The 21,640-nt window shown below is 45.8% G+C and overlaps 2 protein-coding genes across 5 annotated transcripts in view; one reads left to right on the forward strand and one right to left on the reverse strand.

Annotated features, from left to right (window-relative positions):
* LOC120531758 (protein TANC1-like) overlaps positions 1-15,855 on the forward strand; it is a 539,293-nt gene extending 523,438 nt beyond the window's left edge. For 3 of the 4 annotated variants that reach the window (XM_039757454.1, XM_039757456.1, XM_039757455.1), the window contains exons 21-28: positions 192-315; positions 392-567; positions 2,570-2,702; positions 5,913-5,942; positions 6,044-6,135; positions 9,572-9,718; positions 10,631-10,731; positions 13,414-15,855. In XM_039757454.1, the coding sequence (XP_039613388.1) occupies positions 192-315; positions 392-567; positions 2,570-2,702; positions 5,913-5,942; positions 6,044-6,135; positions 9,572-9,718; positions 10,631-10,731; positions 13,414-14,854 (2,244 nt within the window). In that variant the 3' untranslated portion in view covers positions 14,855-15,855. The remainder of the gene's footprint in view (positions 1-191; positions 316-391; positions 568-2,569; positions 2,703-5,912; positions 5,943-6,043; positions 6,136-9,571; positions 9,719-10,630; positions 10,732-13,413) is intronic. The other variant, XM_039757458.1, reaches the window with a different exon arrangement.
* A 3,591-nt stretch (positions 15,856-19,446) lies between these two features.
* wdsub1 (WD repeat, sterile alpha motif and U-box domain containing 1) overlaps positions 19,447-21,640 on the reverse strand; it is a 109,995-nt gene continuing 107,801 nt past the window's right edge. Inside the window, exon 12 of the mRNA XM_039757459.1 lies at positions 19,447-20,370. Coding sequence (XP_039613393.1) covers positions 20,180-20,370 — 191 coding nt within the window. The 3' untranslated portion in view covers positions 19,447-20,179. The remainder of the gene's footprint in view (positions 20,371-21,640) is intronic.

Consider the following 21,640-nt stretch of genomic DNA (forward strand, 5'->3'; position numbering starts at 1 on the left):
TGACTGTACCGAGTACCCATGAGAAAAATCCTGAACTTGAAAATTCCCAGGCCTGATAATTACAGATGTGAGGTTAAAATGCATAGGGCCACCTGGGGCAGGTCAGGGGAAAAGTGCTATGAGCGCCCACCCTAATGGAGGATTTTCTGTACGGCTGGTTAATATCGTCCCGCTCTGTCGATGTCTTACAGATTGCTGAGCTCCTCTTACCAACTTTGGCTGAAGTGAACATAAGTGACAAGCAGGGGCGGACATTGCTAATGGTTGCTGCATGTGAGGGGCACTTGAGCACAGTGGAATTTCTGATTTCAAAAGGTACGTCTAATTTAAAGCAAAAAAGATTTTTTTGCCAATAATACAAGTAGTAAAAAGTTGCTGTCTTGTTCTGTAGGTGCTTCATTGTCATCAGTGGATAAGGAAGGTTTAACCCCACTCAGTTGGGCTTGTTTGAAAGGACACAAGTCTGTGGTGCAGTTTCTAGTGGAGAAGGGCGCAGTCATCGACCACACAGATAAGAACGGGCGGACGCCTCTGGACTTGGCAGCATTTTATGGAGATGCTGAGATTGTAAGTTTTATTAAGTCAAGCTTTCTTGGCTCCATCTCCCGTGTATTTATGGCTGTTGACTTCAGAGTTACTTGTGTTCAACATAAATTGTGAACGGCTTACTCTGAGCAGATGGGGGCCTTTGATTTGATTTGATTTGCTCCATTAATATTAATATCTTCTGAAAGCTGAAAATGTGTTCTGCAGTACGTACTACTGAAGTATCTAAATAATCCATGAGGCTTCAGTGGCATGTAAACCTGATATTAAACAGAGGCAGTAGAAACTCAGGGGATAACATGTGGCTCAATCCAGGTTCATTCCTAAGGCTCAGTGATGCCAAATGTCTTGCACATCCTATCATAAATCTGCCTTGTGTTTTACACAAGTTTGGAGAATGTTATCACAAGCAACGGGGATTGTGTTATCGGCTAGCTTAACTGAATAACAGAATTCAAATTATTGAAACTGGCATCATGGTAGCACCCAGGAACAGTAATGATGTTTGGCCTTGTTTAGCAGAGGGCTTTGACCTGCGCTTAATGTGACTTCATTTACTCCAGTCATCCTGTAATTAGAGCCACCAAGCAGCATTAGCCATTGAAGATCTAACACGAGACAGCAGCACAGTGCAAAAGCAAATCATCGTGGAGGACGAGATTGACTGCACAGCCCTCAGAGTTCTCGTGTTTGACAAATGTATCAGGTCCGCAGTTTCACATGGCAGCCCACATTACTCATTTAGCTGACTGCAGAGGTCATTCTGCGGCTTGAAGGGCACCAGACTATAAAGCGAAGATCATTTACTCAGGGACATTAGCCCTTATTAATATGTCTTTATGTCACCTAGTTCTGATTTGTAGTGCTCCATTTATTAACTCTTATTTGTGTATTGGAGACTTGGCTGACAACTTTATATAAGAAGACGTAAAGTTGAGGATACAGTCGAATAGTTTACCAACCTTTTTATTTTACAGATCGAGCCCAGGCCAGTTAAGTGACTTGCTTCGTGTCACACCGTCTGGCAGTTGAAGATATTGAACCCTAGGCCCTTAGCAGTTCCACCACACTGTCTGCCAATATGTCATGCAGCATCCGTGCAGTTTTTGAACCTGCATTTTCTGGCCTGTGTTTGACACAGACTGAGACGGAGCCTGCGGAGAACTCGCATCTATACTGGAACAGTATCTGCATACAGCGCCTTTAGAAAGTCTTCAGACCACTTCACACTTCATACGTTTCTTTATGTCTTGTACTAAAATCATTTAAGTTCATTTTTTTCCCACATCCAACAGCACACTGTATCCCAGAATTAGAAAGCAAAAATGGGATTTTTGAATTTTTTGCAAATGTATTAAAGATCAAAAAATGAAATATCCCCTTGACAAAAAAATAATAAACTTAAATAATCTTAGCATAAGGCTGCCAAGTAACAAAATGTGAAAAAAGTGAAGGGGTCTGAATACTTTCTGAAGGCACTATAAAGCTCTAATGCTGCTACGGTATTTACAGTAAGGGAACAGATGAGAGGAGGGCTGTTCACACTCTTCCTCAGGTTCGCACTACAAGATCGCAATCATCTGGGAACGGCGTCTTAAAGTCAGACCACTCCACTGTCTTTCAGAACTTCATTGCACTTATGCTCATGGGGGGTCTCAGGTTTTCCAGAGAGAAAAAAGTAGACCAGTCTTTCTTGTTGGTACGAATGTAATTCTTTAGTACGTCTCCTAAGTTAGTGTGTCTGAAACAAACTGCTGAGGCATGGCATTGAAGCAGAAACCTCGACAACCTAGAAGAAGTATCTGGATGAGACCAATAAATAAATAGTGCTTAGTAGGCCTCTGTCTTTCCAGATTATATGAATTTGTCATCCCCTATAATCAGTCCCCTTAATTCAGGAATAACCTTTATTTATTTATTTTTGTAAACTTTTCCAGGCTCTCCATTCCTACCTCCAGCCTTATGAGTACGTCAGATCTCCTCCTTATCTCCATGTATGTGTAATCCTTGCTTTGTCCCACAGGTTCATTTCTTGGTTGAGAGAGGTGCAGTGATTGAGCACGTGGACTACAGTGGAATGAGACCTTTAGACAGGGCAATCGGATGTCGAAATACGTCTGTGGTGGTGACCCTGCTGAAGAAAGGCGCCAAGCTGGGTAAGCTCTTCCATTAAGAAGTGATCGACAGAGGCACGGATAGTGAGGCGAGAGTCCAGGAGGCACAAGTGGAATGAACTCTGCTTTGCTTTTCTTTAAGTCCTTTAGATTTTTTTTCATTCCTAATTAGATATGCGGGTAGTCTGACAAAGTGTCATCCTTGACCATTCGTGCAGGAGTATGGAGATGGCAAACCATGTGATACAGTATGTTTACTCAGAGGAATCATTATTGGGTTTCTAAATATTAACTTCGAACTTTTTACTTATTTGTGAGCTCTGACTTGTATCTGCTGCATTTTAATCACATCCTTGGTTGATTTTTAACATGTAGCGCCATCGCCCTCTTGTTCTTTGAAGTCAAGAGCCTTTTGGGAATGGCCTGTTTTAGAAGTTAACAGTGCAGTTAGCGGAGCTTATAGAGCAGCGCGTGCCTTGAGTTTAATTGTCAGATGTATGATTTGGTGGTCTAGACCTGTCAAAGTGATGTATACAGCACGTGAAATTAACATGCTGCTCAAATATTCATTTTCACACCAAGTGCGATTGAACCACCTCACTGTACTTTTTAATTAACGTACAGCATGAACTAATAAACACGGACTGGATCCTCTTATTACTCAGTGATTGCTGGGGACGTCCTCAACAGGCCTTGTCTTCCTGCTCTCCAGACTCTTTCCTTGTTGTCAGACTTGATTTTTACTTTTAAAAAATGTCCATCTGCATCAGTGAAAGTCCACTCATACTGTTGGGTACATTTTCCTTTTTACTGTATTTTACTTTATTCAGGATCTGTTGATGCTACTGAACACATCATATGTGACATTTCGGGTCTTTCAGCGTCATACAGCCTCATCTAAGTGACCCAACTTGGGTCGATTAAACCTCAGCTTGTGTTCAGCTGGCATGCTAGCACCACAGACCCCCTACTCTCTCCTCTTTTGAGCCACAGCCATCAAGAGGCTTTCTCAGCTGCTTCGTGATCTTGTGGATGGCTCTTCTTCTCCCACATCCTACTATGCCCAGAAAACTGAGGGCCTGGATTAGGAAGTGGCCTGCAGAGCCCTTCCTGCCACCCTCCACATGGACGCATCTGGCTGTCCATCTCACTTGCTGTCCCACGTATTTGGTATTCCTCTCGGGGGCATCATTCAGATGATATTCCCACAGGACTGTCATTCCCATCATCAACGCTTGCTTGGTGTCCTCAGGCAAGGTGACAATGTCTGGTTGCAAGGTAGTAACATCAGTTTGGTTGATGAACTTCAGTTTTTGTTCGAGGTACACCAGCAATTGCTAATCCCTTGCCGAGGTCAAGGTGCCTATCGATGTTTTCCCAGTGGTTTATGGCTGCTCATCTACTTAAAGTTGTGGGAATGCTTTCCTGTATTAATTCCTGGACTGATAGTTTCAGTGATTTGGTCATGCTGGAGTCTGTAACGTCCCTCACCAAGTGCTTTGGAGCTGCTGCTCCGGAGGTGTTCCAGGGTACCTCACTTGAAGTACAGTATAGCAGGCAGACTGGAGACCTGTTTTACCCCATATCTGCAGGGTTGATGGAGTGGCCAGTACATCACATACTGCCTGGACGAGGCCTCGAATGTGGTGTGGCTGAGATTTCAGTGTCTCCACCCAAGTCACCTTCCTCTCAACCGCATTCTCCCATCAAGTCCACGCTCCTTGTTGTCTCCTCATGACTGCCCTGCGTGATCTTTCCTTCTTCTTGCTGAATTAGCAGCTGCTCTACCCTTCCCACTGGTGGTTCTAATGTGGGGGGATTTAAAGTAGCGCTGTCCTCCTTGACCATCAATGTCACTAGGCTTCTTGTGACGTAGCCTTGCCTCTGCCTGTCCTCCATTTTCTTCCTGTTTGCATTCTAATTCCACCTGTGGCTCCTGTTGCTAAGATTGCATTAAATATGTGAATTTATAATAAAGTGACTACTTTTTATTAAGTGAAACTCGGGAATTGTCTTCTACAATAGAGTTTAGGGGCTACAATTTAAAAACTTCATATGCACTTGGCATAGCAGCATTGTTTCTGGGGCTTTACAAAATACAGAAATTGTGTTTCTTTACATTTACAAAAAGTAATAAAGTGGGCTGGAGGTCAGCAGGGCTGCTTCATAACTCCAGTGTTCTGAGCCCAAGTCCTTTCTGTTTGGATATCCATGTGGCTCTCCTTCGGCAGGTTAAGTGATGACAGTGGATTTGCACTGTGAAGGTCTGTGTGTCCTGCCCTGCACCAGGAGTACCAGGATGCTGTAGGTGGGAATTAAGGGCCCTGACGCAAGTCTTTGCAAACACATCACGTTTTTCTAATGCATGGACTGCCTCCAGAATAGAGGAACGTTGTTTGATCACAACACCTTTGGTGTCCTTCTGTGTTAAACCAGTCAGAAAGATCTTTGTGTGCAAGAGCAGGGATTTTAATCTGGGGGTTTAAGGGCGTGGCTTGGCTCCTTAGCCAATCAGAATGCTTATATTCTACTTAGACAGTCACCAAGTGCATGTCTGGGTCTCCTAAATTGGATGTGCTAAAGTTACTCATTTCAAAAATTCATTTTGTGCACAAGGACTTAACACAGATGGGCTCAGGGTCTCTGGAATTCTTCACTGGAGGGAGCACTTATGGAAAAATAAATCGGCAATCACCAAACAGGCAAAAGTATAGGGTGGCGCTGTCAGAAAGTGCAGAACAAGAAAGAAAATCACATTTTACAATGCAGTGATTTTACAACTGTTACCTTGGTGTGCTCTGAAATAAACTCTTAAATGTGCAATCCGGCGATCCTCACAGAAAGCTTGACTGGAAATCCTCCTGCTTTGAGTCATTCCTTCTACAGCTTCACAGACCCGGCATCCCGAATTTGAATTGTGTGCCTAGTGGAGCCAAAAAATTGAATTCCCCGAAGTTGTGACGGCATGGGCTTGTGTGTGTGTGAGAAAAGATGGGCTCCCTGACTGAGCCTGTGTCCTTCTTTACACCCAGCACTTCACAAACCCTGACAGCCTTAGAATGTAAAGTTACAAGAATGTTATGTCATCTCACTGATCATGAGAGTCGTCCTGCAGTCGGTGTGTAACAAGCTGAATCTGAAAAGCTCTGCAACTCTTCTGTGCTGTTACATGTTTTCCTGTGTCCTCTCAGTCCTTTTAATGTCTTGCTCTTTTCTCTTTCTCCTAACTGCTTTCACTAATACATTCTTAAGGCTACCGAACAGCTCCTTATGATCGATCAGGTATTTTCTTTAGGTAACTTTACCCAGTACCAATTCCACTACCAGTCTAATTTCTGCTTATTCTGGCCGTGAACAAACTGAACTTGTCTGTTTCCTTGCAGGTAATGCCGCCTGGGCGATGGCCACATCCAAACCAGATATTTTGATTATCCTCTTGCAGAAGCTGATGGAGGAAGGCAACGTTCTGTACAAGGTAAAATAAAAAAGGGACAGTACAGTAAGGAATACAATATAGAAATGGACCGGTCATCATGTGTCATGTCACAGTCTAACCTGCATAATCCAGACCAGAGCCAGTCCATCGTAGGGCAAACACACCCAACCAGTAAGGCCAGTTTAGCATTGCTAATTCACCCAACCTGCATGTCTTTAGGAAACCCACGCAGACACAGGGGTCAACTTGCAAACTCCATGCAGGAAGGACCTGAGATGTGAACCCTGGTCTCGTAACTGTGAGGCAGACGCACTTCCACTGCCACTCCATGCCGCCCTTCATGTACAGTATGTGCTCACTCATAAGGTTAAGATAGTTGAGAGCCAAATCTAAAGGATATGTTACCCAGTTTTCAAGTCACAGAACCACTGCTGTGGAAGAATAGTTTGGACTTGAAAACTACAAACATCTCCTGTAAGCACCTGATCTTTAATTAGGTCTCCATTAGGCCATCCTTCTAAAATGTTTCATGTTCAAGAGATATAAAGTACAATTATTATTAAACCCATTATGACCAACAGCCACGTGTGATACTCCCAGGAGCGTGAGACGGTATACTGTAATGTGATTATACAGTAGCAGTAACATCTTGTGCTGATCTCTTTAATTTTGTGGTTTATCGACCTGATAAATACAAATGTTAAGAAAATGATTTAGCATTGTGCCATAACCATCATATTTGATTACAATTACAAATTACAAGAATCAGTCGCTGCCATTTTTTGACATCACTTCAGTTGGACTCTGCTATGAACGCTACTGAGACACCACAAGCCAACAAGCTTGAATTTGAGCTACACGACATTGTAAAATAAATATAACTCAGTAAAAACTAGTCTGCAGTGCATCCTGACATGTTGGATTGTGATTGTGCCTTTAGTCACAGTGGTGGGCTCAGAGCTGGAAACCAATGAGCGCTCAGCTGGACGTACTGTACGATGTGTAGAATGCAGCAATGATGAACAAGGAACACGGGAGTTTTGGACCTCCCAAACAGAACTTACTCTCATCTGTGTGAGGTGGTAAAGGCGCTATATAGGTGTCAACCCGGCACAGACTGACAATGGGGGCACATAAAAATGAACAAAAAGATTTATTTTCTTCAGCTGGGGACCACGTCATAGATAGATAGATAGACAGATATGTGAAAGGCACTGTATGATAGATAGATAGGCAGACAGACACTTTATTAATCCCAAGGGGAAATTCACATAATTCAGCAGCAGCATACTGATAAAAAACAATATTAAATCAAAGAGTGATAAAAATGAAGGTATAACAGACAATAACTTTGTATAATGTTAACGTTTACCCCCCCGGGTGGCACTGAAGAGTCGCATAGTGTGGAGGAGGAATGATCTCCTCAGTCTGTCAGTGGAGCAGGATGGTGACAGCAGTCTGTCCCTGAAGCTGCTCCTCTGTCTGGAGATGATCCTGTTCAGTGGATGCAGTGGATTCTCCATGACTGACAGGAGCCTGCTCAGCGCCCGTCGCTCTGCCACAGATGTTAAACTGTCCAACTTTACTCCTACAATAGAACTCCTTCCCCGTGTCCCTCAGCCCTAACACAGTCCCCAAACACCACCTTCTTTCTCCTCCACTCCGCCAAGGCAGCTTCGTCCTCCTCCTCCCGACTCTGGTGCCCGGAGTGGTGGCTGTCGGCTCCTTTTATAGCCCACCCGGAAGTGCTGCAGGTGCTCGTTGACCTACTTCCAGCTGCACCTCCAGGTGTGGCTGCGTTCCCACCCAGACGGGTTCGTTCGGCTGTGCAGCTCCCCCTGGTGGTGGCGTGGATCCCAACAGGAATGAGCTCCGGTGTTCCCAAATATTGGCCCAGAACAGAACTCAGTTAACCTGGAAACTCTGCACAGATGTGTGAAGGCTGTCAGAAAAAACGTGCAAACTTTGGAAGCGTGAAACTGTGCTGGAAATTCATAATGGTGACATCCCCAGTGATTGCTAGTTGTATAAACTGACACGCGTTGGCTTTGAGATCAACAACTGCAGTCGCCAAGTTTGACATCTCCTCCAACTAGAAGTCATATAATGTGAGCTCGGCTTTAGCAATGCAACAGTGCACATGAGCAGATGATGGATGTACAAACCACTGATAGGTGAAGTGAAGAACTTTGATTATCTCGTCACAGGGTAAGACATATTAGACAGCAAGTGAGGTGACACTTCTTGAAGGTGAAGTGTTGGAAGAAGGAAAAATGGGCAAATCTGAGCGACTTTGATGAGGGCCAAATTGTGTTGGCTAGACAACTGGGTCAGACCTCCAAAACATCAGGTGTGTGGGGTGTTCATGGTTTGCAGTGGTTAGTACCTTCCAAAGGGGGTCCAAAAAAGGACAACCAATGAGTCGGCGACAGGGTCATGGGTGGACAAGTCTTACTGGTGTGCGTGGAGAGTGAAGGTTAGCCCATCTGGTCCAGTCCAACAGAGTAGCTGCTGCAGCACTGATTGGTGACAAACGTAATGCTGGCCATGAGAGAAATGTGTCAGAACACACAGAGTGCATCACAGCTCAATGTGTCGCTGCAGACCGGTCAGAGTGTCCATGCTGACCCCTGTCCACCTACAATGGGCATCTGGGCATCAAAACATACCCATGGAGCAATGGAGGAAGGTGGCCCGGTTTGATGAATCATGTTTTCTTTTAGACCATTTGAACTGCCAAGTGCATGTGCATCATTTACCTGGAGAAAAGATGGCGGTAGGATGCACTATGGGAAGAAGGCACGCTGGCGGAGACAGTGCAATGCTCTGATCAGTGTTCTGCTGAGAAACCTGGGGTCCTGGCATTCATGTGTATGTTACTTTGACATGTGCCACCTACCTGAAGATGGTTATGGACCACATACAGCCCTTCATGCAGCGATATTCCCTGATGGCATCTTCCAGCAGAATAATGCACTGCAAAGAATTGTTCAGGAATGGCCTGTGGAACATGACAAAGACATCAAGGAGTTGTCTTGGCCTCCAAATTCGCCAGATCTCAACATGATGAGGCATCGGTGGGATTGGCTGGAAAAACACACCTCACAACTGAGAGGACTTGAAGGATCTGCTGCTAACGTCTTGGTGCCAGATACCACAGGATACCTTCAGGGGTCTGTGCCTTGGAAGCAAGAGGGGGGCATACGCAATATTAGGCAGGGGGTTTAATGTTGTGGATGACTGGTGTAAGTCCTTGTGTAACTTTTAGAAACCTTTGGAACCACCACTACGTGTATTGTTACACACGGTGTTCACGGCTCTGAAGTCTTAAAAATTCTACATGATGTCTGGCTGTAAAATTTTTTGCATTTTGTATAACACGATGGTCTGTCATCTTGACGAGACTGCATTCATTACATCTAGCTGTAAAGTTTTCAGATGGACACTGACCTTTTTTCTTCTTTTTACTTTTTAGAAAGGAAAAATGAAAGAAGCTGCTCAGAGATACCAGTACGCCTTAAGAAAGTTTCCACGAGAAGGTTATGGGGATGACCTCAAAGCGTTCAAAGAACTGAGAGTGTCGCTTTATTTAAACCTGTCAAGGTGTCGCAGGAAAACAAATGTAAGCCTTAAGTTCATTTATTTCACGGCGACTCACATTTTTTATTTCACAAAATGACTCACGTGTACTATACTGTGTATGGCCTTTGAACTTCCAGATGCTGAAAGTGAGACACTTGGTGGGCTGTCTTTAGCCCCCAGTTACTTTATTTCAGTGGTGATTCTCAGGCCTTCTCTTACTGAAGCTGCCCCTGGCCGGGTCGGTGGCTTGTCGGTACTAAAAGTGAAAGACATTTGAGGCGAATGTTGTCACAGATGGTCAGTCACGACTCTGGCCTTGTCAGAAATGTCACTGTACTTGTGCTACTAGTTTGAGCTTTTGCTGTCAGGTGGCCACCTACTGGCATTGCTGAGAAATTTCCATTTGTTATTTGGAAGCCATCGAGAGTATCGGACAGTGCAATGCGGTCTTAACTGCAGCATGTTGTGCGGAGCTCTGCGGTTTCTACCATTCATTTTGTGGTTTAGCTGTAATGAGGCATGTTGACCTGATGGATACAAATGTTATGTAAATGATTTAGCGCTCTCCCTTAGCCGTCATATTTGATTTCCTAAATTACTAAACTAAGACTTAACTAAAGAGTAAAGATTTTGCTGAAATAGGCTGTCAAGTCAAACAGAAAAATGATTACTGCTGTCAGTGACCACCCGAGAGTTGGCCGCTTAGTACTTTTGTGCTATTCATGGTCGGGCATTTGGCTCTCCAGCCACTGTAGTGGTCCAGCACATCAGAAGTGAAGCTCATTGCTAAAAGCTTTGGCTGCAGGTAGGCGGACAGTATGAGCAACATTAAGTAGTGGCAACTGCAATAAGGGTCGACACCAAAGGTTTGAAGAACAAAAATGGCTTTTTGTTTATCACAAGCCCTCCGTAAATCACACTCTAATGTCGCCTTTCTTTTTAATGTTTACAGGACTTTGGCATGGCAGAGGAATTTGCTACTAAGGCACTTGAACTGAAACCCAAGTCATACGAGGCTTATTATGCCAGGGCGAGAGCCAAGCGGAGCAGCAGGTACAGTGCGTTCTGTATGAAACTACTTAGAACTCTGAACATTTATTAGGAGATGAATAAGATGCATACTTGATCTCTTCCCTCTTCATGAAGTCTGAAAGGTTTCGACACTTTAATATGCTCACTCACCATATCGGGTGTAAAAATAGTCCAATCCACCAGATACCAAAGCTGCCTGATCCAAATTGTGCTTGTTGGGAGATGAGGGTCCGAGCTCTAAGGAAGATTTGGAAAGACCTGCCATGTCAACCAGAAGGCTGCCAAGTGAACCGCCACCTCTGACTCACCTTTGACCTCGAGCAGGTCACTTGATCCACCTGACCTCCAGTTGTCATAAATAACCCTGGAATGCATGTTCATCCTGGTCATTGCCTAATGTAGAGTAATAAGCCCCTGTGGAAGTGCTGGAGTCTGATCAGTGAGGGGTGTTAGTATAGCTAATATTGTCACATGACCAGAGTACAGTGAAATGCCTATCTTCACACACAAACAACATGTAACATGTTCCTGAACTCCAGTGCCATCGTATCTTACCATGGAAAGACTTTTGGGGGGAACCTCTCCTCAAAAACTTAATGAATGTGTGCCCGCGGTGCCATTTCTGACCTCTGGCCACACTTCTGTTTGCGTTTCCTTAAACTTCCCAACCCTTCAGGAATACGCAGTTCACAGCTGTGGAGCACTTGCACCCAGGACCCTGGGCCACTGCCTTCTGTTCAGAGCTCCTTCAGAATTCACCTGGAGGATGACGGTCACTGTGGCCACCTTGACTGTTCTAGCGGTCTGAGCCCACCGCAGTAGAAACAAGCAAATGTGCAGTCAGGAAGGTAGGCCTCGTAAGTTAGAGCCTGGCAGTCCGTTCTTGTGTTGCTTCTGTGGTGACCCCGAGTGGTCTCAGTTTGACTTGCTCTTCCTCCTGTTGTCTCATCAGACAGCTGTCCTTACACAGGGTTCTGTTTCTGTCACAAAGGATAATTCGTAGTGGCTTATTTAATTACATGGCTTGGCAGTACAAAGTGTGTTTCCAGACATCTATGAGCCAAACAGCCGTTAGCTATCCGTGCTACGCTCTCATTCCTCCTCCGATTCTTCTGCACTTTTGTGGCACTCATTTCACAAATGTAACTTGTGAGCAGGGCCCAGTTTTGCCAACATAATAGTCTGTCACGTCAGGATTAGAAATGACATTTTGTATTGGGATACTTCTATTGACCCGTTATTATTAATATCCGACCTGTGACCTTCTCTAGCTGTCACTACGCGAGGGTCTGAGTGAAGGCTCACTGCTGTTTCATGGCTTACCTGTGACTTTGCCAACAGCCTCCCTCATGATACTCGGCCGTTTCCTAACGTTTTTCTGATGTCTAGTTCTATTCCTGACTTACACATTCATGGCGTATTTCTTACTTGACAAATCATAGTGCACAGCGCGACACCTCATCTGTGACATACACTTCATTCTTCACCTCTGTGTAATTTACTGGTAGGTTTGTTTAAATGGATAAAAAAAATAAACTGCAAAGGTTAAAATATTAGCTTACCTTGACAAGCAGACGCAGAGTTGTTGGAACGGTCAGCCGTCAGCTCTGACGTTAGAAGCTCCAGTCAGCCGAGTTAAAGACGGGCACACCTGATTTGTGGTGTCATAGGTGGGTGCGCCTCCTTACAGTCCGGGCACGTGTAGGAGAGTGGCAGCCCAACGTCACAACCTCAGGGTTAAGGAGGGTCTCGTATTGCGCAGAGACGTTCTGTGCGACCCAAGTGACTCTGGGGAGTGATGAGCCACAGCTCCTTTTACATTTCTTTACTTGGCTGATCTTCTTATCCACTTCTTTTGGTGTTCCAGCTGGAGCAGAGGCAGGTCAAGTGACTTGTGAGGGTCACACGGTGTCACAACCTCAGGGTTTGAAGTCCAGAGCCTTAACCACCGCACCACAGCTGATGTCCCGCTGCTCAGAATGTCCCTTTATTTTTCTGTGTCGGTCTCAGAGTGTGGCACCCTCAGGCCACCACACCGGAGGTTACAGGATGGGGAGAGTGTTGTGTGTGGGACTGAAGCTCCTCTCCATTTCCTCGCTCCTCTGCCTACTTGAAGTTCCTCACTGTTAAGGACTCAGCGGCGTGTCCCAGAATTACTGTGGGCAGAGGCACAGCAGGTCAGCGGGAAGAAAATGCCAAAGCCAGGAAGACCATCGAAACCGAAAGAATAAAACCAGTGAAACACAGCTGAGGAATCACAAACACCGGTGACTCCAGTGGTCCCAAACATTATAGTGACCTGTGCGGGTCCCCTCAAGTGACAGGCTGCAGTGTGCGCTTGAATCACAATGTCGTCATTTTAAACAGAGGAGCAGCTCAATCGTGTTATTACTGTGTGTGTGCGGTTGGAAACGCTTTGCATTGACATTTCTTCCTCTAAACCAGACTTCAGAGCACAAGCAGTAGAAGACAACTTGAACAGCAGCCTGAACTGGTGGTCTCTCTCCGAGTTTACGGCCCACTGAGTTGGCTGCGAGTTTTTGGTACCAAGATAAAGAAGTCTGACAATAGCTGTGGGCTTGAACTGGGATTCTGAACTAGTGGACTTGGGGTAGTTCTGGAGGACAGGATGGGGATGTATAATTAAGTAATATGGCTAATAATTCTAACTGATTGGTTTTGCCTTTTATTGTATTTTCTCAGGCAATTTGCTGCTGCATTAGCAGACCTCAATGAAGCGGCAAAACTTTGTCCGAACAACCGGGAGATCAGGCGCCTGCTGGCCCGAGTGGAGGACGAGTGTAAACAGATCCAGAAAACTCAACAGAAGCAACAGGGGGCAAGCAGTCAGGTTGGCCAGGCCAATGATTCAGAGCACGAGGAAGAGGAAGGACTGGACCACAGTCTGGAGAGTCAAGCTGCAGCGGGGCACGAGGAGGCCGATGAAGAGGATGTGTCTCTGCAAGACGAAGCAGCCGCCTCGGGCGTCCAGCACCGGCATCAGAATGTACAAAACATCTACTCACTGAACCGAGAAGGAATGGGGGGATCACAGAGGAAGCCCAGGTCGTCATCTCCTTCAAGTCGGCAGGCCCACAAGTACATGAGGGAGCCGATATCTCAGCAGGGTATGGTCACACAGCCCACCAAGCAAGCCCAGATTGTTAAAACCAACCAACACATGAGCTCCCTGCACTCCAGTGGCAGGTGTGGAAAGAGTCAGTTTGGCATCAAAGCGGCATCTCAGAACGCGCCTCACAGCCCTTTGCCAAGCAGACACGTCTCGTCAGTTTTAAAGCCGAGCCTTGAGAGCACCTCCGGGTGTTTAGGTGGAGACGGAGAAAGATCTGCCACCTGCCCGAACGTCCAGCTTTCCAGTAACGAGACGCTGCAGTCTTGCTCCTCGCTGCAGTCCTTCTCCAGCGCGGCCAAGACAGCCGAGAGGTTGTCTGCACACTCGGTGCCCTCCTTGGACCTGCTGGCTACGGCAAGTCAGGGGCTCTGCGAGACCAGAAAGGATTCGTCAAGCACAGCTCTGTCCACCTCCGGATCGCAGGCCGGCAGCATGAAAATCTCCAGTTCAACCAGCAGTCTGGCGTCCAGCAGCAGTTTGTCCGACAGCGGGAAGCTTCAGGGACCAGATGTTCGAATTAAGACCACAATGGAGAGCAAGGCTAAGCAGTGCCAGGGCGGGATGGCAGACTATAAAGCGAGGCCAACCCCGTTCATGGGAATCATGGATAAAACGGCCCGATTTCAGCAACTGCAGCAAAGCCATCAGCAGAGTCGCAGCTGGCACAGCCATTCGACAGATGGCTTACTTACAAACACTCTGTCCGCCGGGCAGGCTCAGGCCATCAACTGTGAGTTGCCGTTTGCCAAGGGCAGCGCTTACCATGACCAGATTAAAACGCCTTCTCAGGGTCCCGTGGGAAGCCTTCACAATGGAATGCACTCCAAAGAATTCGGGGAAAAATTCTGCCAAGCGGCCACCTGTTTCAAAGACACAAAGCCAGCTGTGGCCACCCTGCATTCTTTTCCGGACAGCAAATCGAAGCAGCCGCCTCACTTAATACGAGATAATCCTGCCCTTCACATTACTTCTATGAAACCAAAGCGATCGTTCATCGAGTCAAACGTGTAACAGAAACGGCCAGAGGGGGAAAGCGAAGAGGGACCCTGGCGGGCGAGATGTCTGTTTTCATAATAATATCTAGAGCTATGTCTTTTACAATGAAGCTATTTTTACTTTCTATCGTTGGTGTAAATAGTGACGACCACAGGCAGTATTTAGACTGGCACTCCTTTTGTAACTAACAGCCGTTTGTAGGCTCATTCACTTCTGTTACAGGCGCATGCTTACGACATGGCGGCAAGGCTGGATATTGCACTGATTCCTAAGTAACATGGCATGTAGACACACAGGAACGGAAAAAAGAAAGAGAGTAACGGCACTTTATTTGTTCAGAGTTTATGCCTTCCCGGTGCTTTCCGAATTCTTCAAATGTATAATCAGACTTTGTTACTGACTGACGCGAGGGGGACGGCGTGGAGTGCCAGCGAGGGTCCAAGCAGTGGCAGAAGGGCATTTATCGTGTTTGCTTTTAGTCGGGTGTTTCAGGTCCTCATTTTTGTAAAATACTGTATAATTCCTTCTGCTAAGGGAAGGTCGGTGTAAGTGATGTGTATTTGAGGGATTTTTGCACAGTTTTCGGTTGATATTGTAAGATTCTAAGTATTTTCTTTTCATACTTGTGTACATGTTTGTATATTTTATAAATTGCTCTATAATGTTCTGCTTATTGTTGCTAAATAGAATAATTTATTTACCACTATACTTGCTTGACCATTTGTAAAAGCAATATATTTCTATAGTTATTTTTGCACAATCTATAGAAGACATTTTCAGAGATCACTTTGGAGCTTTTCTTGGTTTGAAATGCATGCAGCCGTGGATTTCTTCCCCAGTTACGATGTGGATCTCAGTTTGTCGGCTGGGTTTCCTTTTGCTGTATGTTTAATATGTACGTTATATGTAATTATTGGAAGTTTCAGTATTGTGGCCTGTATTACCTGTCACCACACGCTGTACTAGTACTGTACTGCCATAACAAAAAGGGAAACAATAAAACTCCCCGTCAACAAGCTGGGCTCCATTGCTGTCTTGCGGCGCCAGTCTGTGCGCGTGTCGCGTTGTGCCTTCTCTTTAAACCATTTGGCTCACTTGTCATCGGCGTACCCTGGTGATGAGACCATTCAGCCCCATCAGGCTCGTCTGCTTAGCTCTTAGCCAGGCTGTCTCCATATCTCATCCAGATCCTTCTTCAAGGTTGTCTCCATGGCTTGGCACTTTGGTCCGGATTCCTTCTACTGTTGGCCTAAAGAGGAGCCTCCTGGCGTCAGTCCTAAATCCCTTAATTCCCACTGGTGTCCTCGAGTATGTGATTCACCCCTGAGCTGCTGGTTCTACTGTCTCGTCTGCTCCGACTCTGTCAGAGTAGGACGAGTCCTCCAGTCCCATGATGCACCAGGATGCTCTCCTTTGCACAGCTTCATGTGCTGCTGTGTCTTTCTTGTAGTCTGGTGGCCAGAGCTGCTCACAGGACTCCAGTGGTGCACTGCAGTGTCTTCTGGGAGTTCACGGCGTGCAGTTTGTGTCTGTACAAGTACACCAAGTAAATAATCCAGTTCGGGGTTCAGATTTTATCCTGGCAGGACGCGTACACCCAGAGTCGCATTGTGGTCATGCAAGATGAGGCATCAGGCCAGCACGTCCTTGGGGATGTGGGAGGAAAACCCATGCAGTCATCAAAGACTTCTTTATGAATTCAATTGCATGGCAGGAAAAAAAAAAAGAATGTGCATGGCAAAAAAATCTGATTTAGCAAACCTGGCGCATGCACATTTGTACACACTGCACCCTTTAAAAGTCAGTCGCCTTGTGAATGTGCATGCGTGAACGCACCTTACCGACATGTCAGCCATCACGTACAGCACCATCAGCAAGGCGTCTGTCAGAGCTACTTTGTCTCAAAATTAAATGAGTCACAGGTGGCCACCAAGCCACAAGGATCGCCAGTCTCATGTTGGCATCACAGATGACTTGCATGTTAACAGAATGTCACCGCTCATGATTAATAAAAGCAGCTTCATTCTCGCTAGGTGTCCTTGTTGCAGTATGAGTTTTATTAAAGTGCTCCAGTTACATTAGGATAGTGGGCACTGCTGTAAAGTGCCTTTTTATGGTGGTACCAACATGTCATGTCATGTGTGTGTGCACTCACACGATATGAAAACTGGAGGCAGCACTTCGTCAGTCGGTTAAAGACATCTAGCACAGCGGGCATGACGGAGTGAAGCCTGCCTGAAATATTCCTGAGCTGTGACAACAGGTGGTCTAAACTGATGAAAAACAAACAAGTTCTTGGGTGCCAACACGCAGCATTGGTCCTCTTATAGGGAGCTACAAGACATCGTGTTTAAACTTTTGAGGTGCAATACGCTTGTAATGTTAACACACATTTTAACAACGCATGGCTTAGTGGCAGGCAATATGAAACATTTAGCTGGGTTGAGTGATCGAGGGCATCGCATACACAGTAAACATACAGACAGACACTGGGACAGCAGTGCCACCCACTGCACCACCCAGTATCCAAAGGTAACCCCCTTTAATGTGCCATTGTGCTGGTGTCACTGTAGAGGTGGTGCAGCACAGTATTGTGGGGGCTGAGGCTCCATTGGGGTCTCCAGGAGGGGCTCAGCCTGGCATCACCTACAGGGAGTCGCTGCGCACGCAACCAGGGGAGTTCGACCTTTAGTTCATCCTGTACAGTAAAGAGCTGCTTCTGAGGGTCTCTAGAATGTTCTCAACTGACCACCAGCAGTTTATAATACAGTCCAAAAGATGTGACCTGGGATGGACCGAGACGGTGTGACTCGATAAGACATGGACGCCACTGTGCTCGCTCTGAATCAGCAGACCCCGGCGTTGAGACAGAAGTGTGAGGCTTTGCTGAGCTCGCCAGGCCCCTCTGCACTGCCATGTCTACTGCAAGCAGCAGGAAGGCTCGGCTGTTTTTTTGTTTTGCTGTATAAAGCACCTAAAATGGATTACACAAACAACAAACAAAAGTCGTCAAAGAGTAAAAGTGGCCTTTCTTGGGAAGTTTATCCATCCAGTCACTCAACAAGCTTATTCAGTTCACAGCCAACACCTTGAATAGGATGAGAGTTAACCCACGCTGGACGACGGGCCACTCACAGCTGCCAGTTAACCCAAAATGCAGGTCTCTGAGGTATGAGCGGGAAGCCCACGTAGAAATGACTTGAAGGCAGGGCTCCCGAAGACAACATCAGCGCTGTCCCGTCCCTCACTCAGTGTTTCACAGATCGCATTGTCACTTCTTTCCCGGGTTTACCTTGGTTAGGGGGTCAGTAACTTTGTTAGCGCTGTTCTGCATGAAAACATTTGATATTTTTTGGCCATCACTAAAAACTGCAAGGATGAATAATGTATAAATATATATAGAATTTGTGGGTGGAGTATTCCATTAAAGTAGTGTTTCTGAACCTTTTCTTCTTCCTATCCAATCTTGACCAGCTCGGTCCATGATGACCATCAAATTGTTCCCCCTTGGAGAATCTCTGCAGACCCCCAGAGTGCTTAAACGGCCCATGGCAACCCATCACGAAACGCTCTGCAAACCGTACGTGACGCTTACCCGTTGAATACAACAGCGACAGACAGAACCCCCAACTCGACCAATGGAGGAAGGCACTGTGCAGCAAAGCTCTGCCGGGAAGATGTCTGCACCAGATCAGCTATGATGCCAACAGCTGCTTTGTACAGCAACTCAGGCTGGTGAAGTTAATGGTGTAAAAAAAAAAAGAGCATGGCTGCCTGCCGTAAGAGGGGGTGCACAGTTGTATCAGGCAGACCCCTCAGTGGCGTGGGACTGCACCGGTCTGTGGAAGAGTAGGACAAGCACAGGGGACAGGGGTTTGACCCTGAAAGAGGATTGCGATGTGGGTGGCACCCTTACGTGATGGGGAGTAAATGGGCCATAGATGAGAGGGAATGGCTAGAAAACACAAGATCTGAAATGAACTTTCACAAATTCCCCTCAGCGCTGGTTTGCTTAGCCATCAGTAGTGTCCCCCAAATTGTAAAACAAGAAGCCAAATCAAAACAGCATGAAGACATTACAGCACACACGTGACACGAGGCCCAGCAGCTACAGACACAAGGAAGACTAAAGTGCCAGTGTGATGAAAATAAACCTCCAGTGGCCCACCAGCTCCCCATTTCTGCCCCTTGTGCCCAATCAGTTGTCCCAGATGGCAGTGCTGCCATACCTCAGACTTACCAGCTGATGGCAGCTGCTGTTACCACTCAGTCGGCTGGAGGCCTTAGAAGTTCGTTCTCAGGTCATCGCTGGGCAGGTAAGATTTACCCAAAACAAACCCAAATGCATCTGCCGTACTTTAGACTGTAACTCCATAACTGCAATGAGGCAAACTGTGTCTATAAATCTCTCGAAGCGGTAAAAAGTACACCTTATAAAGAATTAATGCTGCCCTTCAGATTACTGCTTCTGTGAAGACGGATCAGACGGAAATTATTCAACAGCCGTCTTCATTTGAGACCAACTGATGAATTAAATGTTACATGGAATCAAAATTCCACAGGAGATTACATGATGTCTTAGTACTTAAAACGCTAAAAAGGCTTCGTTTTGAATTCACTCATTTATTGGAGTCCAATAATACGATACAAGAAGAGCTACAAACAGAAACTCAAATAGCAGACGACGTTATTCTCAAGTGCTACATTAGGTACCCGTGGGGCTTTAACTGTGAGATTAAAAATCAAACGATCAACGGTTGCTGGACAAAGACAACGTACGACAGGCCACATATGTTAATCCAAGGAAAAATATACAATATATAAAGACTGACTGAAGAATGTTCTCTAAAATTGGAAAATGCATTTAATTGGTAATTCACGTCAGCACATTTAAATTCAGAATTCGGACATTTAAGACTCGCAGAATCTTGAGACATTAAGACCCTCTTTCATGCCCTGTGGCTTTACATTTAGCCTTTTCTTACTTTGCTCCATGAATTGCGATGCTAATCATATGTTTAGTCCGTTGATTTCCTTCATTGGCGCCTTTGTCTTTGTCACTATAAGTGTCCCTATCGCATGAATAGTGTAGAGTATTCCATTCATAAAGCAATTGTGTAAATTTACGACTACTGCGAGCCTACTGCATAATCATCACTCCTGATTGCGCCCCTGCCATTGTGGTCCTTACCTTTTCAGAACTAATTTTATGACAACAGTACAAAGTGATAACAAAACGAAAGTGGCAATAACAACATTTCGCTAGAGTAAGAACCCTGAAGTGCTTTAAGACTCCCACATTCGCATAGAGCCGAGTCCGGCTCGGTGTGCACTCAACCCTCAGCTAAGCTTAGCGGCGGTGCCTGATGGAGTGGGCAGTGATTGGCTCTCAAGCCAGCTATCGATGGCCATCTTTAGTGTCCTATTAGGAACCACAGAAGTTTCCAGCAGAGATAAATTTGTCATGGGGCTCGAGTGTTTCTTAGTTTTGATCCAACTTTCAATAGCCGTCCTCTCGTAAGAAAAGCCATCTGTAAAGGGAAAAAGAAGGAAAGGCATTAAAAGGACAACAAAAGAAAGAATACTCTTCTCCTCAAATATTTCAAAGAGAATAAACGTTTTCAACAGGACAGCTCGGTGCTGCAGTGATTCGTGCCGCAGCTTCACAGACACAGCCTGCTGGGATTGAACTCCATTCCCAGGTTTCTGTGTGGAGTTTGTACATTCTACCCACGTCAGGGTGGCTTTTCTTCTTCATGAATTAAAGAAATATCACACCCAAAAATGATACATTTTTCTAGACATATATCTTACCCCCTTGTAGATTATGGTGAGAAATATTTTTAATCTCATATTTTCAAGGAGAACACAGACAGCAAAGTTTCTGATACAATGGGAGTCTATGGTGACCGATGTTGGACCACAGCACGCAACATGAAAAAATCTCATGGTTCTCGTGTCACGTAATCCACGTAGTCATGTCATCCAGCTGTATGCTCACAACAGCCAAAACACATCTGTGTTTTATTAAAATACTGTTAAATAAATTCTTGCAGAAAATCAAAGCAGTGGCCGCTGAAGAAATGCGTTTTAAATTGAAGACAGGACTGTTGACCAGTGAATGAGGCGGAGGGGCCATCTTGAATTGAAATGTCTGATCCCGTGTTAAACCATGCAGGTTAGGTTGATTCCAAAGTGACTGAGTGTGAGTGTGTGCATAAATAGGGACCTGGGACGGACTGGCAACTGTCCACGACTACTTCCAGCTTTGTGCCCAGTGCTGCTAGCCCCGACACTGGGCTACTTTAAGTGGGATTGAGAAAGGAATGAAACAGCTTCCTACAATGGAGCGTTTTGAAAGAACTGGTTCAGATCAAAGAGACGGCCACACCACGGTCGATGCCCGCATGGAGGCACACAGAGGTTTAAGGTTAACGTCTTGCCATCTGACACGGCACACGCACCTAATGAATTTTGTGCGTGTCGTTTGGCTTTTTTGACACACTACAGACCAATCTAAATAAATAAAAACTGTAACACGTCCACTGTGTGCCCATCTCAGGTTGGTCTCTAATGGTACAGAGAAAAAAGCAGTTTAGCCAGCCAAGGTAAAGCGACTTTCCTGCTGTCCAGCAGGTGGCAGTAAGGGTGCTAACATCACCGCCCTGCTCAAGATGCCTCATTCAGTCCTCAAATGTGGCAGCCTTGCTCCTTTGCAATATTGTGGAGACGGAGAATACTGAAACACAAAGTAGCAACTAGTGGCTCGCTAGATGTGAGTGCCTCCGTGTTAAGCTGAAA

The sequence above is a fragment of the Polypterus senegalus genome, chromosome 6, assembly GCF_016835505.1.
Source record: "Polypterus senegalus isolate Bchr_013 chromosome 6, ASM1683550v1, whole genome shotgun sequence".
In the NCBI taxonomy this organism is placed as follows: Eukaryota; Metazoa; Chordata; class Cladistia; order Polypteriformes; family Polypteridae; genus Polypterus; species Polypterus senegalus.